This window comes from Cyprinodon tularosa, unplaced genomic scaffold (genome assembly GCF_016077235.1).
Source record: "Cyprinodon tularosa strain WSP-4 unplaced genomic scaffold, ASM1607723v1 ctg597, whole genome shotgun sequence".
NCBI classification, from domain to species: Eukaryota; Metazoa; Chordata; class Actinopteri; order Cyprinodontiformes; family Cyprinodontidae; genus Cyprinodon; species Cyprinodon tularosa.
The window spans coordinates 668,085-688,796 of record NW_024039337.1 but is presented as its reverse complement, the minus strand read 5'-3'; the positions used below and the strand labels follow the sequence as shown (position 1 = coordinate 688,796).

Genomic DNA, 20,712 nt, shown 5'->3' with positions numbered 1-20,712 from the left:
ATAGCTTTTCCAACAATCAGTGTTTTTTTGTTTTTTTTTTAAACCACATTTTATACAACATTCATCAGTCTGATGGCGATGGGGAAGAAGCTGCTGCAGAACCTGCTGGTCCTGCATTGAATGCTGTGAAGCCTCTTCCCAGAGGGCAGCAGGGAGAACAGTCCATGGCGTGGGGGGTGAGGGGTCATTGATGATGTCACGGGCTCGGGACACGCAGCGCTGGGATGAAATGTCTTTAATGGAGGGAAGAGGAGCCCCCATGATCCTCTCTGCTGTTCTCACCTTCTTCCAGTCTGAGGCGCTGCAGCCTCCACACCACACAGTGAGACAGCTGCTCAGAACGCTCTCTATGGTGCTTCTGGAAAAGGTGGGGAGGATGGGGGGGGGGGGGGGGGGGGGGGGTTAGAATAAACCACTTAGAGTCACATTCAGATCCAACTAACAATCAGTGGCAAGACTTCTAATTTGATTGAGGTTCAGCCTTTTTGCAAAGAAAAAGTAGAAACAATTTCAGTTTCCTGATGTTTGAACTGGCAGAGAAACACCCCAAATGATGTGAGGTACTTTTACTTCGAAGGAATTTGGACTAATTAAAAATGCATGCCACACTTTTCAAAATGTTTGTAAAAAAAATCTTTAGAAGCAAATATAATTTTCTCCTTTGGTTCTTTTTTTCAAACAACATTTTGTGTTGGCCGGGCATAAAATCCTGTTAAATCCTTTTTTAACTTGTGATTTATTTATTTATTTTTTTACAAACAGCTTACAACCAATTACTTTATAATTACTCTAAAAATATGGATCTTTGTACAATTCTGATTCAATCACTGAACCTGGTTCCTCTCTCATCTGAAAACCCTTAATAATCTCTGTTTATATTTGGTGTCGAGGAACTTTGTCCGCTCTGCTTCACCCACCTTTCCATGGAAAAAGTCAACTTTTGACAGAGTAAACTTTAAACACCTTTCTGCACTTTTTCTCAGGCATATCAAAGTTAAAAATTAATGTGCTTTTACAGAACTGCCAGACATACAATCAAATATATTTCAAGATGAAAAAAGATAATTTTTTGCAAGAGTACTATACGTTTTTTAACTACTAAAAGCCTTGGTTGCATTTTAATTTGTGTTCAGTAAGCTCAAACAGCCACCCTGTGTAATGGATAAGGGGGTAAGGTAACTGTTTGCTTATCATCCATTGTGATAAGGACAGCTCAAAGTAGGTCAATGCTGCAGCTTTTTATGATCAGTGTGTATCACAGGTGTTTCTCATGGCAACACAAAGACATAAACCTTTACATGGTCATGCTAAGACGGCGGTACAAGTAGAATCAAAAGGAGCAAAATCACAACTGCTTTTCAAACACTGATAAGCGTGGGTGTGAGCCGTTATCCATGAACACCTCTGTGCTAAAGGTTTAATATGTTTTGCATTCACTTAGAGTTATGGACACACTTCCCTAAAATTCTTGTGCAGCAAAATCTTAAAGAAGCTGAACATGAAAAAAATAATGATTTTTCACTGTGAAAAGTGTCTCAGATATTCTGCAAAGTAAGGATTGAGTCACCAAAACATGTTGTTGACTGAGAGGAAGAGCACACCAGACAGAAAAGGCTCTTTGATGAGCTGAAACTGAGGAGATCTTTGATCAGGCGTCTGCCGTTGGTGCTTGTAGCTGGATTATCTGCTGCCAACAAACATCCTTTCAGATCTATTAAAGGATCATGCACATAGACTTTAACAGCATAGAAATCCTGTCTTTTTATATTTTGTAGTTACTTGATTTATAAGATTTAGATTAGGGAACAAAAAAACTAGAAGACCAAAGGAAAGAATAACTAATATTAAAGCTCTGAATTTGATATATGAGTAAAACTCATAATTAAAGGAGCAGAAAAATCTAACTTCCTTCTATGTTAGACTATTGTCAGTGTGGACATCAGCCTTAGATCTTACATTTGTTTATGGCGCCATCTAACGGTGAAAGCAGGTTTCACTCTGATCTCAGTGTGAAAAGGTCAGGATTGTTGTGGTTTCCAGCATCACACTGTGAGCATGTGATAGGAGGTTTCCTCAGGGAACTGAATGAGATGTCTTACCACTGTAACGCGTGATTTACAGAAACTAGGTCAAGCTGGACCTTTGGTTTGCTGTTTACATACATGGTTTACGGGTGGTGCAGGAAGACGGGACACACTGTTGGTGGTGATGCTTGTAAACATCAGTAGAATTCAGGGGCATTCATTCTTCCTCTGACCTATCTTTGACTGAGAACACCTCCAACCTGGTTAAGAAGTCCCAACAATGACTCTTCTTTCTCAGGATGAGGATGATGCCTGTAATCTATGGAACCGGTTCCATAGATTACAGGCATGTCTTGAAGACATAAAAACCTGGTAGACTCTTAACTTTCTCCTTCTGAATGCAGACAAAACAGAAGTTATAGTCTTTGGACCAGAATCTTTGAAAAATAAGCTGATTAGCCAGTCACTTCATTTGGATGGGATTAAACTGATTTCAGATAATAAAGAAAAAAATCTTGGTGTTATTTTTGATCAGGACCTGTCATTTAAATCCCACATCAAAGAGGTTTCTAGAATTTCCTTCTTTCATTTGTGCAATATTGCATAAATGAGAAGTCTCCTGTCCAGGGACGATGCTGAGAAACTAGTCCATGCATTTGTTACTTCAAGGCTGGACTATTGTAATTCTTTACTATCAGGAAGTCCACAAACTGTAGTTAAAAGCCTTCAGCTGATCCAAAATGCTGCAGCCAGAGTTCTGATGAAAATTAAAAAGAGAGATCATATCTCTCCTATCCTGGCTTCTCTTCATTGGCTTCCTGTTAAATCCAGAATAAAATTTAAAATCCTCCTTCTCACATAGAAAGCCTCAAATGGCCAAGCTCCATCTGATATCAGAGATCTGATTGTTCCTTATGTTCCTAACAGAGCACTTCGCTCTCAATCTGCAGGTTTACTAGTGGTTCCTAGAATTTCTAAAAGTAGAATGGGAGGCAGATCTTTTATTTATCAGGCTCCTCTCCTGTGGAACCAACTACCAGTTTTAGTCCGTGAGGCAGACACCCTGTCTACTTTTAAGGCTAGGCTTAAAACGTTCCTTTTTGATAAAGCTTCTAGTTAGAGTGGCTCAGGTTATCCTGAGCTATCTCTATAGTTATGCTGCTATAGGCTTAGACTGCTGGAGGACATAGGGACCCCTTTTTCATCAGTCTGCCTTATTCTATCTCTATTCTCCCACTCTGCAGAATCTGTTAGTTCAATCTCTAACGTTCTGCTCTCTCTGCTTTTTCTCAGAGTAGCTTCATCTGGTCTGTTCCTGTTTGGCTGTGACTCCATCCTGGAGAGAAATATCAGCTGTGCTGCTGCCATCATCACCTTTGTTTCTAGATGTTGGAGCTTGGCCTGTTTTTCAGTGTAGTCCTGTTTCCCTGACTGAGACTAACTGGATGTGCTCTCTTCATCCTCTGACATGGGAGCTGGCTCGGAGCTCGTCTGCCTGGCTGTGTGTTTCCTGGACGGGGCCGCCTGTGGAGCTGGTTGACAGTTGCCTTTTGTATCTATGCTTCTTTTTCTATGTCTGCTTCTGTCTCCTTGAACCCCAGTCGGCCTCAGCAGATGGCCGCTCACACTGAGCCTGGTTCTGATGGAGGTTTCTTCCTGTTTGCCTCTCCACCGTCGCTAAAAGCATGCTTGGTGTGAGGGATTGGTATTGAGTCACTGATTTGATGCAATCAGCTGGTTTTCCTTAGATAAAAAACTGTAACTACAATAGAAAATGGTTTGACAGAATTTGGACAGAGGATGGATTGCACACCACACTTATTCTTACGTATTATATATATATATATTTACATATATAAATAATATGTATATATAAAATAATATATATATATATAAATTATTATATATACAAATTTAAAATATCTCTCTCTCTATACGTCTCATTACATTACATTGAAAATTGAAAATATGTAAATAAATAAATATGTATATATATATATATATATATATATATATATATATATATATATATATATATATATATATATATATATATATATATATATATATATATATATATATATATATATATATCATATACATATAATATATATACCGGTATATAAGAATTTAAAATATATATATAAAAATTACATATAAACTTTTTCTTTCCATTTTACAGTTATGCTTTGCCTCCAGATAATAAGTCTCATTAAATGATATTTAAAATGAAGATGTGGTTTTTGTTTCACTCTAGCTTAATCAGACCCTCCTAGAATCCCTGCAAACAACATTCAGAGACATTTTATGGAAGAATTTAGGAAACAGAGCGATGGATCAACACTGATGATTCTCTGAATCATGTCGTTTAAACATAGCGCCGCTCGTGGGTCACCGGTACACCCCGGAAACAGATTCCTTCCACGCGTGACTCCAAGGAGTTTGGGTTGCCAGGTTTACATAGTATTGAAAAGAATCATCCACAGGACATGTTTTTTTTCGCTTTTTCACACTGACTTTCACATGGACTTTCAATTATTTTATATGAGTTGATGTAATAACTTGTGGAAAAACTGCCACAGTATTATTCCTATAGACTAAATAATGGCTTGTATAAGGTATGGAAAAGAACCTACCTCCCCCTATTGCTTTATTTGTTGCATACAGATTGTTTCTTTCACAAACCAAACAACTACTGGAAAGAACGGAAGATTGTGAACTAACCATTGAATCTTTCCAGGTTTAATTTTTTTGTGATCTAGTGATTGCAGAGTCATAAAGAGAAAATTAAAGGAAGGCAAAAATAAAGATGCAACCAATGAAGCTCTTCTATGAGCTGATTAGGTGGAAAAGGGGAGTTTTGTTATGAAGTGGACTGCTCAATTTTGGACCATTCTAATGTTCTTATGTCAAATTGAAATAAGTCTAAAATTTATATTTTGTTTTAAAAAAAAACTAGCATTGAAAACAAAATAAAAAAACCCTAAAAGGTTTGATGAAAAACAATGATGAATGTTGAACAACAAAAAAAACATACTTAAAGAAAAAGTATCACGGAAAACAAAATAAATTGGTTCAATTGTTTGTAGTTACCTGATCAATTTATTAACTATCAGTTTTAAATTGCGTCTGTTATGCATGGAACAATTCCTGTCAACAGACATCAAAACTGTAGATTTTAAAGAGGAGAGTATAGGCCTAATAGATATATTTTTCAACTCAAACCTTAAATTTATCCTCTCATTTCTGAAATTATATTTCTAAATATGCAGACAATACTGTCTTGTTTGAGGCAGTAGAGGCAAATTTATTCCAGGTGCTAATCTTGGAGTTGAACACCACTGGTTTTGGTAACCAGGCCCAGCAGAGGAAGCTATATCTAAATAAAATAAATCACCATTCTGACACTCAGTGCTTGAGTTAAAATTTCAGAGACAAGATAGCCCTGCAATTAATAGTGATGGGAGCTCAAGATGTAAGTTTAGTGTTATCCCCTCCGTTAAAAAAAAATGAATAAAGAAATAAAAATATTTTTTATTTCTAACAGCTGTCACATGGCCTGACATTCAGAAAATACTTGCAACATTTTAAGCAGAACCTCCTCCATACCCCTCTGCTAAAAAAAAGTTTTTTGCTATAAATTCGTAAAACTATAAATGGCTGTTAATATTAACTAACCTATTTCTTCATTTGTCTTCTGTCGATATTTTAAGTACTCCATGTTTCTATTTGATTTTTAAACAAACTTTTTGAATAACCTCTAGGCAAAAATAGCGCTTTTTTAAAGTAAAATTACAATAAGCTTAATTTATTTCATTTAGATAAATATTTACCATTGGAGTTTTGATCTAGTTAACAGAAAATATGGTAAAATTTTTGGAGCATCGATGGAGGCTGAAAGAAGCTCTGAGGGGCGACAGAGGATAAATCTGGCAACTAGTGTCCGCCATCTTTGATTTTTGGGGGGACAGGCCGCGGCGCGAGCGGGGCCTCACTCAACCATAAAAACGGTCAGACACGAGATAACCGAGCTACGGGACAACCAGGAATCCTGCGCGCCGGCTCCCTACAACCAAGGCCCAGCACCCGAGGACAGAGCCGCGGCTAGAAGCGGCGGGGGACGCAGAAAGCAAGCAGCCCTCCCTGCATGTGGACAGCGGTTTGTTGGCAGCTAGCGACCGCAGCTAAACACGGCTAGCCAGCTTTTGTAATCCGCCGGCGAGACAGACGTTCGCTCACGTCCGACCAGGCCGAGACTGGATTTTTGAGTTGCGGACATAAAACACTGCAGAAGGCAAGGGACACAGCGGCCGTGGCAGGTGGGTCTGTGCTCCACGCAGCAGTTTGTGGTTTCCACTCTGAAATGCTCTCCTACTGCACAGCGCTAGCTGGTTAGCATCCGGACGGGCTGTGAGTGGATGTGATGGCGACCAGCGAGGAAACGAAACTACGCTAAGCGATGCGAGTTTGTGGCCTTCAGTAGAACACATGTTGGGCCGTGTTGCTGAGAAAGTGAGAAGCGGGGCGGTTTAAGGGACGCCTTTGTTGATTTATTCGATATTAGTTGTGTCCTTTGGTTGATTTCTGGGCAAAGAGGCCCTCCACTTCCCCACCGGTATGAGACACCCTCCCTGTCTCTTTGATTCATGGAAAGGATGGCTTGTTGGCCCGGCAACAGCAGTGATTCATTTAAAAGCAAAGAAACTGCTAAATGTATCTTAAAATTGTGTTTAAACTCTCAGAATACGAAATGTGCGCTTAAGGCTCAGCTTCCTGTGTGATTGGGAGTGAATTGTGACTCAGGACTTCACTATTCCTATTGGAAAACCATCTAACGAATCGGTGAGTTTTTCCAAGGCCACAGGGAGGTTTCATACATATTCAGGAAACTGTTGAGATTTATTGAAGCTCTGCTTATCGATTGACCAGAGGAGAATTTAGAAGAAGATGGAATAAAAAATCCCTTAGGATGTAAAAGGAAATTGTTTTCCAAAGTCTGGATAGATATTAGGAAAATAAGAGAGATGTTCCTGAACAAGTCTTCTGAAAGTTGTACAAATTGAGCTGCTGATTTTAACAAATGTCATCCATCAGTCCACCTATTCACCCCCTTCTCAGTTTCCATCATTTTCGATCAGCTATTTATTCATCCATCCATCCATATAATAGCCAGTAATAAAATGTTCTGATTACCCCCCCCCCCCTTTAGCCATTCATTCATTCCTTTTTTCCTTAAGTCAGTTCCTCCATCCATCCTTATATTTATCCCTTCTTACATTCATTATCATCCACTTTATCTCTTTTCTCTCTTTCTGATCAGGTGTTTGCAGATGCCTTATTTGTTGACCGTTGCAGTGGCACATTTTTGAAATTAAACGAATTGAGAACGATAGAATGGTGAACATTGGTGTTCTATGCAACATGATAAACCGTCCATCATATTCTACACTCCCCTGGTAATAAACGGATATGGAAAATAATCACACTCAAGTTCCACTTTCTACATTTTAGATTGGTAAACATTTGCATTTATTACAACATCCTCTGCCCTCAAACTTGGTCATTGTCCACTGATCCTTAAGACTAATGAAACTATTGCTGATTAGCAACCAAACCATAATCCTCACCAATCTATTGACAGCCATGTCGACTAGAAAAGCAAGATGGTTGTGAAGAGACGTTTTAGGCGCTCTTAAAAATATGCAATAGAATTGGTACGTTATAAATTGTAATTAACAGTAAACTGGCCTTTCTTGGTGTAAGTGGTCATTCGGTTATTAGATTGGGAGAAGAGTAGATGAGTTTGATCAGTTTATATGAACGTTTCAAGGGGAAAGGGAATCATTTGATGTTTCAATTAGGGTTTAGCATCTTATATTAGCACTTAGGATGATTATAATTGCTAACTGTAGATAGTAGAACCTCTCTGAACCATTTCCTTAAGGGTGCAAGTGTTCCTAAATCCATCATGTTTCACAATAGATGGTGGGGGGAGATGATTACACAATGATTTATTGTGGAAAAATTGTTTCTGTGTGTCAGCGTGAGCACAGGTGTCCAAATCCAGTGCTTTTGGGACAATTTCCTCCAACTTACTAAGGAAATATGAAGGAAATAATTCAGCCATTTCTTGGAAGTGTGTTGGATCAGGGATATGTCAAAAAGTTGCCAGGTTTTCAATGGACAAACATGTCCCTCTCTACCCCGCCCCGTGTATACAAACGACATAATTTGAAAAGTAATTACAGTCTTTGTTGTCATGTAAAGGAGGAGAACCAGAGTGTCCCTCTATGAAGGAGCCCTGGGAGGACTGCACTTTGATTTGCTAGTGGCTCCTATTCAAAGGTTTTGTTAGACATGAGTATGTAGTTGTTTTTTTAAACATGCCTACTATATTTGCATAGCAGGGGAATTACACTAATTATATTGTTTGGGCTAGTGTTCTGTGATTAAAACATTGTCATCTAGATTTGTTTGTAGTAGAAATGAAGGGGGAAAAAATCCAGTTTTAAATGTCAGGTATAAGTGTCCAGACCGAAAAGTTCCTTCTGTGAAAAGATCTGTACTGGAGAGTGTTTGTGCTGGTGTTACATGCTGTGCATTCAGGAAAAACAAAAAAACACTGGACATCAGGGTCCATCAGATTCAAGAGCCAGTGTCTTCCTGCATCTTTGTTTTTTCTGTTTTTTTTTTATCCCATATAGCTTAACACTCAAACTATAATGTTCAACAAATAAGTACATTTTACAATCCTTTCTTTTTTTCTTGTTTTCATTATTTTAGGTTGGCTTTTTTTATGACGGCTAATAAATCTGGTTGAACATTTGTTCCATTCAGATTTGACTATTTTGTTTTGGGTTTTTTTTGTTCTTGTTTGTGGTATGGGAAATAAGGATGTTTGGTTATGCATCAATAAGGTAGTAATTGTGCTAAAGAGTGTGGTTTAGCGGTTTGCCTGATTTGTCTTTAATTTTAATCAGTGTCACAGTTTGTGTATCAAATTATAAACAAGGGCCACAAGCAGTTCCTGCCCAGCATTTGTCAAGTCGGCATTTTCTGAATCTTAGACTATATTTAAAAACGGCTCTGATTGAGATGTTGTTGCTAGATGACATCTGGCAACCTTAGATGCCATGTTGCAGACTGTTTATCCAGTCATCTTAGAGGATGTGGAGACAGATCTGTGTGCTTTAATGCTCCTTCTTTGTCCCAGTCATTTACTGCTGACCTTTTATTAGAGGAAATTAGTGAATTCCTCAAGGGATTTTCCCCCATTTCGTGCCTTTCTGAGGTGTTGGTTTGTGAATGTTTAATCCTGCCATCTTTTCACCACCCTGTAATTTGGATCTTGTGTTCTTTTTAATTTATACTGTAGTTCATTCTGAAAATGGTATACCACAAACAATCTGGAGCCATTCATTGAATCCATTTATGCAACATTTGTACTAAAAAACCTTTTGTTATTTGAGTTGTCTCATGCGTTTCACATCAGATAAACCCCAAAGCAGCTCTTTCTAATGTTGGAGCTTTAGGTTAACCATTCTTATCAGCAATCTTGTAATGTATGGAAAAGAAGCTGATGATAAATCAATGTGTGTAGTTTAACAATAAATATAAATCTTGCTGTATTCTATTTTAATATGTTATAATGTAAACAAAGGAAGGCTTCTTTGCACTTAATTTTAGCTCCTTTTTTAATTTGGCTCATTGTTCCTTGTATTGATTCTGACGTACAAGCTAATCCGTTGCTAGGAAGATCACAGGTGCAGGTGTGCAAAATTAAATTTTATTACAAATTCAGTTTTACATGTTTGTCATTAAATGCTTTTAACTCCTCCCGACCAGCAAGTGGCGCACTCGTACCTTCCTGTTTCTTTCCAGCCTTCATTTGTTCAGTTTTCCAGCCAATAGCCATGTCTGCCAGCACATTTTAACCATTTAAGCTTGAGCGATGCTCACACTTGCCGTTTCTCAACATGTGTAGTTGTGTGTTCACATGTACTTGTGAAAACGTCATCAGCCTCAGCCCTAATACTGTTACAACTCACAAGAACAGTAGACCAGGAACGGACAAGGTCGCTGGATGTTGTTCTCGCCCCTCCCCATTTTTCCAGTACGGATCAGAGCAGAGTTGTCTGTTCTTGAGGTTGACAGCTGTCCCAGCATGCACTGCGGCAGTAGCAGCAGCTTTCTATTGAGCGCTCAGAGCATTAAGTTAAAAGTTCTCTTTTCTGTTGCTGCTGTTTAATAAAAGTACATTTTAAGATCATTTGAGGCGAGAACATTATACTTTAAGCTTTACTATGTTGCCATTTTACCGATCAATGCGTAATAAAAAAAAAAATGTTTCCAAAGTTGAGAGGACCGCGGCAACCAACGGAGCTCCGAGGCAAACAGCAGCCAGGGCTAACCGCAGCCCGTCTGCAGCAGCCCTCTCTCTGCATAGCCATGTGTGAAGTACCGCTGGCTCTGATGATGATTTTTTTATTTATTTTTTTGTTTTATTTGGCGAAATGTTCATTTGATTTGTGTTTATTGACTGTGTTCATTATTATTCCCCTACTAATAAAAAAAGTTAGAATTTGTTACCTAGAGACTATTAATAAAAGGAGGTGAAATGCAGCTCCAGACGAGCCAGGCGTGTGTTATGCTACGTGCTCCAGTTCTCCCGGAGTCTGCACTTTCCTGTGTTCTTCTTAAGAACATACTTGGCGAGGACAGGAGTCCGTGCTTGCGTTCTAGTGAATTGAGAAACGGTCTTTCTTTGGCTTCTTTCAAGAAGAACCAGTGTCTCCGCTCTGTCATGGAGCTACTAGGATTCTCAGTGTCTGATGTAAGTGAGTAAGTGAAAGCCCTTTGGGAAACTCCAACTCCCATTGTCATTGTGACACAGCACACACAAGTGAACACTGCACACAATGAAATTGCATTTATGCCTCACCCGTGCAAGACGATGTGATGTGACTTCTGATGTGATGTGACTTCAGCCAAATCTTCCTATTTATGCAAAATCTTTTCGTCTCTTAACAAAATGCAAACTTATATTTTCGAACAGTCAAAAATGTAAAAAGATTATTTATTTACGGTTTTATTTAAAATTTGTCCACCACTCTAGACTTTCTTTGGATGTATTATTCCTTTTGTTTTTATAAAGATGTTTTATCTATCTTTTTGATGCTTTTAATTACTACTATAGTAATTTAACATTATTTAGGACAGTTATGTCTCTGTTTTGTAATCATAAGTTGGTTGCATAGCTGTTGCTAACTAGGCCTCAGATACAATATTGCTAATGAACATTTCTTTTTAAGGGGATGGTTGTCTTGCCTATTTTAGGCTAGAAACCTGTGTAGAGTTGAACTGTCAGATCTTTTCTGCATAAGCACACTTCAACTCTCCTCAAAGCTCACCAGCTATGTTACACCCATCCACTGTCAATAATAAATGACCTCCAGGTTGCTTGAAAAGACGGCGCTGTCCCATATGTGCCTAATTGCTGATCGTCATTTTATTTCCCTTTCTGTCCTTTCAACTCTTCAATACCCTCAAAGTACCATATTGTTGTATTCAAAATCAAAAAGGGATCTTAAGTTTCTTTTTTTCGTCTTTCTCTTCATTTAGGAGGCTGGTTCTGGGGCCGAGGCCAAAGGACCAGACTCAATGAGTTTCCAGCGAAATGTCAGAGAAGTCAGGGCAGAGCACCAAGGCAAAGGATGGCAAAACAAAATATGCAACCCTTAGCCTTTTCAACACCTATAAGGGCAAATCTCTGGAAACCCAGAAAACCGCTGGTAAGACTTCACTTTTTTCCTTCTCTTTAAACTTTCTAACAACTAGTATCAAACAAGATGGTTATATTTTAAGGGGTTTTGTAGAAACTCACGGAAAGTTTGTCGGCAAACAAATTTGTGGTTTATATTTTTAGATGTGAACACAGAAATTTGTATCGGATGTTTTAGGTTCTTTGTATGATGAATGATATTAAAATCAGTTTTTTTTTTTAATATTCGTTTTGGTTTCCCTTCAGTTATAACAGATTGCACTCAGGTTAGGGTTGGAAGCAGGTTGACGGTTTCCTTTTAACTGGGTTAAGTAGAAATGTGTCGATATTGAAATGTCCATGAAACGTTTTAATATCGCTGCGATTCGGCTTTGAAATGTTCATTCCAGTGGCTGCCAGACATGGGCTCCAGAGTTTGGGCAAAGTTGCCGTCAGCAGGCGCATGCCCCCTCCAGCCAACCTGCCCAGCCTAAAGGCAGAGAACAAAGGAAACGACCCCAACGTCAACATAGTCCCCAAAGACGGCAGTGGCTGGGCGTCTAGAGCTGAGCCAGGAGAGGAAAGGTAAACTAATCATGTCCATTTTCTGTGGGTGGAGGATTGATATAAAAATGATTTTGTTTTAAAGTGCTGTTTTAAATTTCTTTACCATAGGCAACAGGAAACCCCCCCACCTCAAAACAAACCAGCACCACTCCAGTCACAAGAGCTTTCTACTGGAGGAAGCCGCTCCTGGGCAAATAACAAGCAGCCGCAGCTCGATGGTAAATATGATCAAATACATCTGCTAGTGTTAAACAACAAGGTTCTAAAATAAAGCAGACTTTGGTTTAGCATCATTAAAGGGACCATTAGGAAGTCCAATAAGGATTTAATTTGGGCACTTTGGCCTGAATATACCCATCTCTGACAAATGCAAAGGGGGATATTTTTCACCCACAATGTCCTTTAATGAACTTCAGTTGTGTTTATCATGTATTGGGGTCAACTTTTTATCTGGACAGCATGGGGAAGTTTAAGGGAATGTAGATGAGGCACGATCAAGGGAGTGGAGACACGTATGCGAAGCTTGAAAGTCAAAGCCTCAAAATCAAGTTATGGAGAAGTAGCAGGTGGTTCTCTGTTCTGTTCCACCCTGAACAACAGCGCGAGTAGAAATCTGCAGATATTGTTTGGCGGTAATACGACATAGAAAGTAGAGGGATTGAGTAGGGAACTAAAAAAAGTTAATGAATTCAGTTCAGTAGTTGTTTAAAAATCTGTTTTTTGTGTGTTTAACTTTCTTCCTATATGGAAAGATTTTCAAAATTTGAAACATATCTACTGGGCCAGAAAGTAATGGTTTGTGTTAAAAAAACATTTGGGGTAAATTTTTAGCTACTAGCTGTTTATTGTAAAGTTGGTCTTAATTTTTTATTTTAAGTGGCAATAAAAAGTCTTCAATTTAACCTGCCTTATGCTGTTGAATCCGTGTAAATAGTCGGAGGAGGTAAATCCAGCTGTTTACGTTATAATCTTCTTGGCTTCTCCAGGTTTCCTGATTAATATTGAATCTTTTACATGCATATTTTTTTTTTTCAATAATTCTGTGAAGTACTTTAAAATCTTTGTATAGACCCCAGACATGTTCACAAGTCATTTTTTGCAAGTCCAAGTCAAGTCTCAAGTCTTGAGAAGGCCTGTCGCAATAATCAATCGCACAAAAAATTCTAATCACTTGATTAATTAAAAAAGTGCAATAATTTTCGTGCTTGCTTGTTTCTCCTTGTGTTTTCATCTCTGTCACTGAGACGGTATAGCTTAAAGGTCGCTATTATATCTATGGAATTATCATTATCTTGAACTGCTAAATGAAAAATACAAATAAAAAAAGCACACATGCAAAAATTTTTTCCAGATAAATTTTGCATTTTTATTTTTTTTTCTTTAAAAAAAAAAAATTTTCTTACAGTATTTACCTGACATTTGTGGTTACAACTTTTTCTAGTTTTAGCAGTAAATGTCTGCTCTTTTATTTTTAAGTGAAAATGAGGACTGTGGAAAAAAAACAATCACAATCCTGCCTTTTATTAATACATATGAGGTTAGCAACTACAAGAGATAAAGAAAAACCCTAAAAAAATAGCAGGACAATAACAATACTTTTATAAAAGATTGTGGCAATAACTTTTTGTAACTTAATGACTTGGCGGGCAGTATTTTCAATTCAGTTTATTTATTTAGCGCCAATTTACAACATTATTCACAACATATTTCTCCTCTACCACTGCCATGAAGCTTTTAAAGCTGGGCTTGTCGATCAAAGACAAGGGGAGGTTGCATGAAATAATAAGGTCCTGAATTATTGCCTTATGTCTGTGATGTCCCTGGCTGTACACCTGCACTGCACTGTGGCTGATAAAATTAGATGTGGTGGACCAAGCATCCTGTATTTTATTCTAAAGAAGCTGCAGTTTGCTGCTCTTTTATTCCCGCCTCATGTAAAGTTTTTGTAGCCAAAGGTTATTATGAACGGTGGCACCGAAACAGGGGGGGTAATCATCGCTTCCATACCTGTATGGGTTGCATGCATGCATGCGCACGGGCATATATGTCACGTAATGTTGCGTCAGTGACGTCAGTGTGTTGCACAGGGAAAAATATGATTTATGGTTTTCTTTAATTTAAATGTTAGTTTTATGCTTTGCATGTGTGGAGAGGAAGATATGATTTGTTTTTCTTTGTATTTTCTTCTTGAGCTTTGCATGTTTTAATGTTTCTTTTTTATATGATTGTTTTCCTTTATTTTAGACTTTTGAATTTTTCCTGCATGTTGGGTTGCTTGTTTTGGTTTGTTTTTCCCTTGTGACAATCCATGCGCACTTGACTGAAGTAGTTGTCTGAGGAGGCGGAGTGCATTAATTGCGCTGCGTGATTGCTGCGCTCAGGTGTGAGCAAGGGCTGATTAAAGCCGACATGAAAGGAGTCTGAAGGAAAGGAGAAGGAGAACGGAATCTGCAGGTGACAGAGACGGACGCGCTGCCGGGGGGAGAGGCAGGCGGGTGCACAGATGGCCCAGTAAGGCAGAGGAGGAACCTCGCCTGTAAGTAGCGCTCCCCCTCGCTTAAAGTATAAACAGGACTATATCTTCCGACGGGGTTTTGGCGCGTGGATGCTGGCGTTTGAATTTTAGGTTTTATCAGGAGAAGAAAAGGACTGTTTTATTATGCCACTTTTGCTGTGGCTTTTTGTATAAATAAAACAACTTGAACTTGAGTGCTTCATGGTTTGGGTCTTTGAGTTGTTTGCTCCCCCTTGTGTCAAAGACTGAGTGTGGGGCCATACTGGCCACAAGTGCAGCTTTTTTTTTTTTTTTTTTACCTCTTCTGTGTGCGGGTAAGGCGAGCGGCGATCAGTCAAGTTAGTAAAACAAACACTTGAATAAGTGTTTTTACACTGGAATAAAATATTGTTCACAAGTCAGAAATCACTAGTCTCAGTCGAGTCTGAAGTCCTTCAAATGCAAGTCCAAGTCGAGTCTGAAGTCATTAAATATGCGACTTAAGTGCGACTCGAGTACGAGTCACAAACTCGAGTCCCCATCTCTGATAGACCCTCTATACACCAATGTTTCGAGACGGTTTTTTTACCCTCACAATTTAGTAATCCTAAAGATTCTTTACAGATCAGATCCAAAGCATTTTCTGATGAATTTAAGTGTTTAAGTGTATTTAAGTGTTCTTTATGCTGTATTTCTTGCAGTTGACGTATAAACAGAAGCTATGCACATTTAAAAACTTGATAATTTCCTTTGTTTGTAAAATCCTTAACAAATGACACTGTTGTTTTGTTTCTTATTGAAGGATCTCCTCGTGTAAGCACTCATTTTCATCAAGAGTTTCCCAGCCTGCAGGCAGCTGGTGAAGCTGAGAAAGGAGATGGTCAGGATGAAGAGCCTTATGGACCGGGCCCAAGCCTCAGACCGCAAAGTAGGGCCACACTGGCACACGTCTACATCAGGCTGATTTAAAATGGAGAGCTAAGGGGAAAAATGTAAAACCCTGAATGAGTTCATGTCTTTAAAGTCTGTTAAAATTTTATCACATGTTGACATGAAGAAAAAGTTATTCTATCAAATGTAAACAGACCTGTGAGGTTTGCTTTTTAATTTTTTTTTTTGAGCATTTTTCCCTTTTTTTTATTTTTTTTTTTTATTAATGATATAAAGCATCTCTTTTAAATTGTAAGATCCCGTTTAGCTGTCAGATTTTTCAACTTCATGTGGAAAAGTGTGGAAGCTTAGAGATGTGCAGATCTTATTCCTAGTTCCATTATTAAAAAAAAAAAAAACTGTTCCATTTAATAATTACTTTCTGTCCATCCATTTATCCTTCTTTTCCCCCTTTTTTTGTTCTTTCCTGTCCTTAATCAGTCTGTCCACTAATCTGTCCATATGTCCATCTTCCATCCTTTGATCCGTTCGTCCACTTATGACCAACTTTAAAAAATATTTGTTTCCACTTTCAGCTGAATTTGACCGTTTTCTCTGACTCCAAACTGAACTTAAACAGATTTTTTTTTTTACAGAGAAAATCAACAGTTCCTCCTTTTTGCTCTCAGATGTTGGCAGTTGGCGTGAAGGTGGAGGCAGGAATTTGAACACTGCAACCAGCCCCCCTGAGATGGACACCAAGCCTCAGGAGGAGAGCAGTCCAAGCCTCGGTACCGCCACACCCCCTATTGAAGCTGAAGAACCTAGCCGAAATTCAACGACCAAAGGTCAAAGGGAGCAGAAAAGGGATGGCAGAGAGAAGTGTCCTCCTCCCGTCGCCTCTCAGCCTAAACTTAATGGGGGGCAGCAGCCCCCTGCAGGTCTGCCAACTCACTTTGACCCTGCTTTTAGGAGCATGATGCCACCTTATGTAAGTCACAAAGATACCGGAAGCAGCAGCAGCACCTTTTCCTTTTTGTTCTAACACTGTGTGACGCCGTCATTGTTTCGATTGTAGATGTTCCATGCCTATCCGCAAGTGTCGTTTGCCCCCGGACAGGCGAACCTCAGATATCCTGTGCCACAGGATGGCGGAAAGTGAGTTTAAATCACCAGCTTTTATTGAATAACGTTTGTTAGCACTTAGAAATCTACATACACTCGGCTAGCCATAGTGATATGACGGCTAAAACGTGTTTTTCAATGTCGTGGCTGAACAAAAGATGTATAAATTTGTTTCTGTTTTAATCGTGTTGGATCCCCAGGGGTTCTCGTTCAGCGCGGCCCCAGCAGCCACCCCCTCAATCCTGGCTCCTAGATCCCGACAGACCCTCCATCATCAGTGCAACGGAACTGAAGGAGCTCGACAATTTAGACACCGATACGGATGAAGGCTGGGCAGGTCAGCAGCTTTTTACTTCTCACTCATCGCCTGTAGAGGGATTAAACGGTTTCAGCGTTTGTCTTCAAGTCTCTCACAAATTGTGTCCGATATGATCAGGCGCTCAGATGGAAGTCGACTACACCGAGAAACTGAACTTCAGCGACGATGAGGAAAACCAAGCTGCTAAAGAAAAAGGAGAAAACTGGTGAGGCTTTTATAAAGTCGGGTATCTTTAGGTATTTAATAATCATTTTTAGGATATTTATATTAATTGCTTGGACGGAAAACACACAACAAAAGTTACTAAAGCATGAGGACTTTTTTGCAGAATCGCCACATTTGTACCAAAGTTGTTCAAAGCATGCTTTAATTCTAAAAAATTTATTTTCGTGCCAATTAGGGCTGCAACTAATAATTGCAGCCCAAATAATTGCTAAGCGATTAATCTGTCAACTCTTTATTTATTTTTTTATTGATAATCGGATCATAAAGGTTCCTTAAAGATTTGTTTTATGAAATTAAACCAGGAGAAACAAAATTTTTCCAATTGAGGAGTTTGTGACAGAGCATATTGACAGACGAAAAGGTTTTTTTCTTTTTACTATTCTGATATAATTCCTGCTCTAAGTGGGTTCCTCTGTCAGCTAAAGGCATGTTTTAGAGTCTCTATACTCCAGTTAACAATTAATTGATTACTAAATTAGCTGACAATTTTTTTCAATAATCATGATTAATCCAATTAATGGTTTCAGCACCATTGCCCGTTAACTTGATCAGAAAGATTGTTTAATTCACTCAAAATATTTTTACTTTGGTATGACCTGTCCATGCAGAAAAACCTTATCAAATATTTATATGTTAATTTCTCTCAGGCTACGTTCACACAACAGCCTGAAGTGACTCAAATCTGATTTTATTATTTATTTTTTGCCCATATCTGACCTGTGTCTGATCTTTTCATGACAGTCTGAATAACACGGATCCAATTTTTTTCCAATGAGACCCAGGCCACTTGGCTCTGTGGTCCTGAAACCGATACGAATCCGATCTTTTTAAATGCGACCTGCGTCTGAATGGCCAGGTCGCATTAATCCGACCTGAACGTCATTAATACCCGACAAAGGTCACTATTATGCATCTTGCTACGCAGAAACGGCAAGAAAAACAACAACCCTGGCGGACGATAATGCAGAGGGTAGTATTTATGTTTAAACTTCTTGTAAAGATTGTTGTTGTCTTTTTAAGGTTGTGAAAACTCCAGATCCATGTTTACGTCCTTAAATACAGAGCATGCTTGCTTGTGACATCATTGCATCCTTTACTGCATCCTTTACTCCTTTACTGCGCATATGAGACACTTTGTATGAATGCAGCTCACACAGGAGATCACATGCAAGTCACATATATTTGGAAATCCGATTTCTTAAAAATTAGGATTTGAGCATTAAAGCTTGCAGTGTGAATGTAGCCTTAGACTCTCTTGATCTTTAAAATATTTTACTTTGTTTAAAAAAAATCTGCAAAATTTTGTAAGAAAGCCAAATGAACTGGTGGTTCAGGCTTTTCCTTTGAGTTGGGAATACATGTGAATTGATTAGAAGCTTTTGGCTGATCGCAGATTCCCGATCTTTAAATGTTGCATTAATCAGCACCTGTGAAAACATAAAAACGTATTTAATTACTGCTGGGAATACAAATCAAAGGTTAGATCAATTAGTTTTTCAGACCTTTGCAAAGGCAGATAAGATCAGTGAAAAAGAAACCACAATATATAATATATAGTTGAATTTTCTGTTTACCTTTTAAGCTACAGCTATATCTGAGTAAGAAGACTGATTGGTTTATTAAAAGGAATGTTTTTCTTCCTAATTTGTCAGGGAGTGGATGAGGTCTCGGACATCGGAGAATCAGGAAGGTTGGAAGGATGGATCTGAAGAGCGTGGGGCCACCAAGACCTGGGCTGACAGCGTTGATCCTAGAGCACCATCACCTGGCAGTGTGGGGCAGTACAGTAAATTGCCTGCTTCACTGGACTACCAGGTACAGCATGTTTTGATCACTCTACCCCACTATTAGACCTCCACCCAATTGATGGCATGTTTCTCAGTTGGTGTGTAATGGTTTCTGATTGTAGAGTGGGGCTCGGTCTGGCAGTAGCGGTGCTCCACGGGGCAACAAACCACAAGCAACTGTAGCACCGGGCGCAGACGAAGACTCTGAAGCCTGGCGACAGAAAAGAAAGAAGCAGTCTGAAATCTCTGAAGCCGTAGAGCGGGCGAGACGGAGGAGAGAAGAGGAGGAGCGACGCATGGAGGAGCAGAGGCTGGCCGCTTGTGCTGAAAAACTGAAACGTTTAAATGAGAAACGCAGACAGGCCAACGAGGGCAAACCTGCCAGCGATCAAACCACTAATGAAGAAGCGAGCGTTGCTGGAGAGGAAGCCTTATTAGCATCCGTTCCCGCATCCAGTCCTGTGCCCTCCGTCTCAGTTCAACAGTCGGAGGTCCCAGTTGGGCAATCGGAGAGGGCGGATCGAGACGGGGAAAGGACAGAGCGAGCAGAACCCAGCACTGAGGAAGAGCCTGAGCGAACGCAGCCCAGCCCCCCCGTCCAAAGACCTGTAACTGTAGCCCTAGAGCCTCAGGGTGAAGGAGAAACCGCTCTGACTGAAGGTGGTCCACTGGTGCAGGAGAACCAGACCGACAGGACGTCTGTACAGATTCAGGATTATTTTAACATGGAGGAGAACAGAGGTAGGACCAAGGCTCTGCAGATGATCTGTTAATATACAGGCTGTCTTGGATTCTAAAGTCGTGTTTTTGCAGTGGATGAGTCCCACCTGCCCATGCCTCACATGGAGCCTCCTGGAGGGGAGGAAGTACCCGTCGCACCCCCACCACTGGAAGGAGAGGCAGCAACTGCTATGCGTCCGTCTGTGATCTCAGGCTACTCTAAACAGTTCCAGAAGTCTCTGCCACCACGGTTCCTCAGACAGCAGGTAAAACTCTAAACTTCATCTGTTCAAAAAGGAACCAGAGAAGCAGCAGTGGGGGGGTTATTAGATTTAATAAAGCTTTACAGGTGCTGGTCATAAAATTAGAATATCATGAAAAAGTAGATTGATTTCAGTAATTCCATTTAAAAAGTGAAACTTGTATATTATATTCATACATTACATACAAACTCATATATTTCAGATGTTTATTTTGTTTAATTTTGATGATTACAAATGACAACAAATGAAAATCTCAAATTCATCATATCAGAAAATTAGAATATTACTGAAGACCAATAAAAACAAAGGATTTATAGAAATGTTGGCCAACTGAAAAGTATGAACATGAAAAGTATGAGCATGTACAGCACTCAGTATTTAGTTGGGCCTCCTTTGGCCTGTATTACTGCAGCAATGCGGCGTGGCATGGAGTCGATCAGTCTGTGGCACTGCTCAGGTGTTATGATAGCCCAGGTTGCTCTAATAGTGGCTTTTAGCTCTTCTGAATTGTTGGGTCTGGTGTATTGCATCTTCTTCTTCACAATACCCCATAGCTTT

General features: G+C 39.3%; 1 protein-coding gene across 10 annotated transcripts in view; it reads left to right on the top strand.

Annotated features, from left to right (window-relative positions):
* Nucleotides 1-5,955: 5,955 nt before the first annotated feature.
* Nucleotides 5,956-20,712, top strand: part of prrc2c (proline-rich coiled-coil 2C) — a 34,640-nt gene continuing 19,883 nt past the window's right edge. For 8 of the 10 annotated variants that reach the window (XM_038306895.1, XM_038306894.1, XM_038306901.1 and 5 more), the window contains exons 1-12: nt 5,956-6,343; nt 11,646-11,815; nt 12,195-12,369; nt 12,460-12,569; nt 15,648-15,773; nt 16,405-16,706; nt 16,794-16,873; nt 17,032-17,177; nt 17,277-17,364; nt 19,037-19,199; nt 19,294-19,912; nt 19,985-20,157. In XM_038306895.1, coding sequence (XP_038162823.1) covers nt 11,701-11,815; nt 12,195-12,369; nt 12,460-12,569; nt 15,648-15,773; nt 16,405-16,706; nt 16,794-16,873; nt 17,032-17,177; nt 17,277-17,364; nt 19,037-19,199; nt 19,294-19,912; nt 19,985-20,157 — 2,097 coding nt within the window. In that variant the 5' untranslated portion in view covers nt 5,956-6,343; nt 11,646-11,700. The remainder of the gene's footprint in view (nt 6,344-11,645; nt 11,816-12,194; nt 12,370-12,459; nt 12,570-15,647; nt 15,774-16,404; nt 16,707-16,793; nt 16,874-17,031; nt 17,178-17,276; nt 17,365-19,036; nt 19,200-19,293; nt 19,913-19,984; nt 20,158-20,712) is intronic. The other 2 variants (XM_038306896.1, XM_038306900.1) reach the window with 1 other exon arrangement.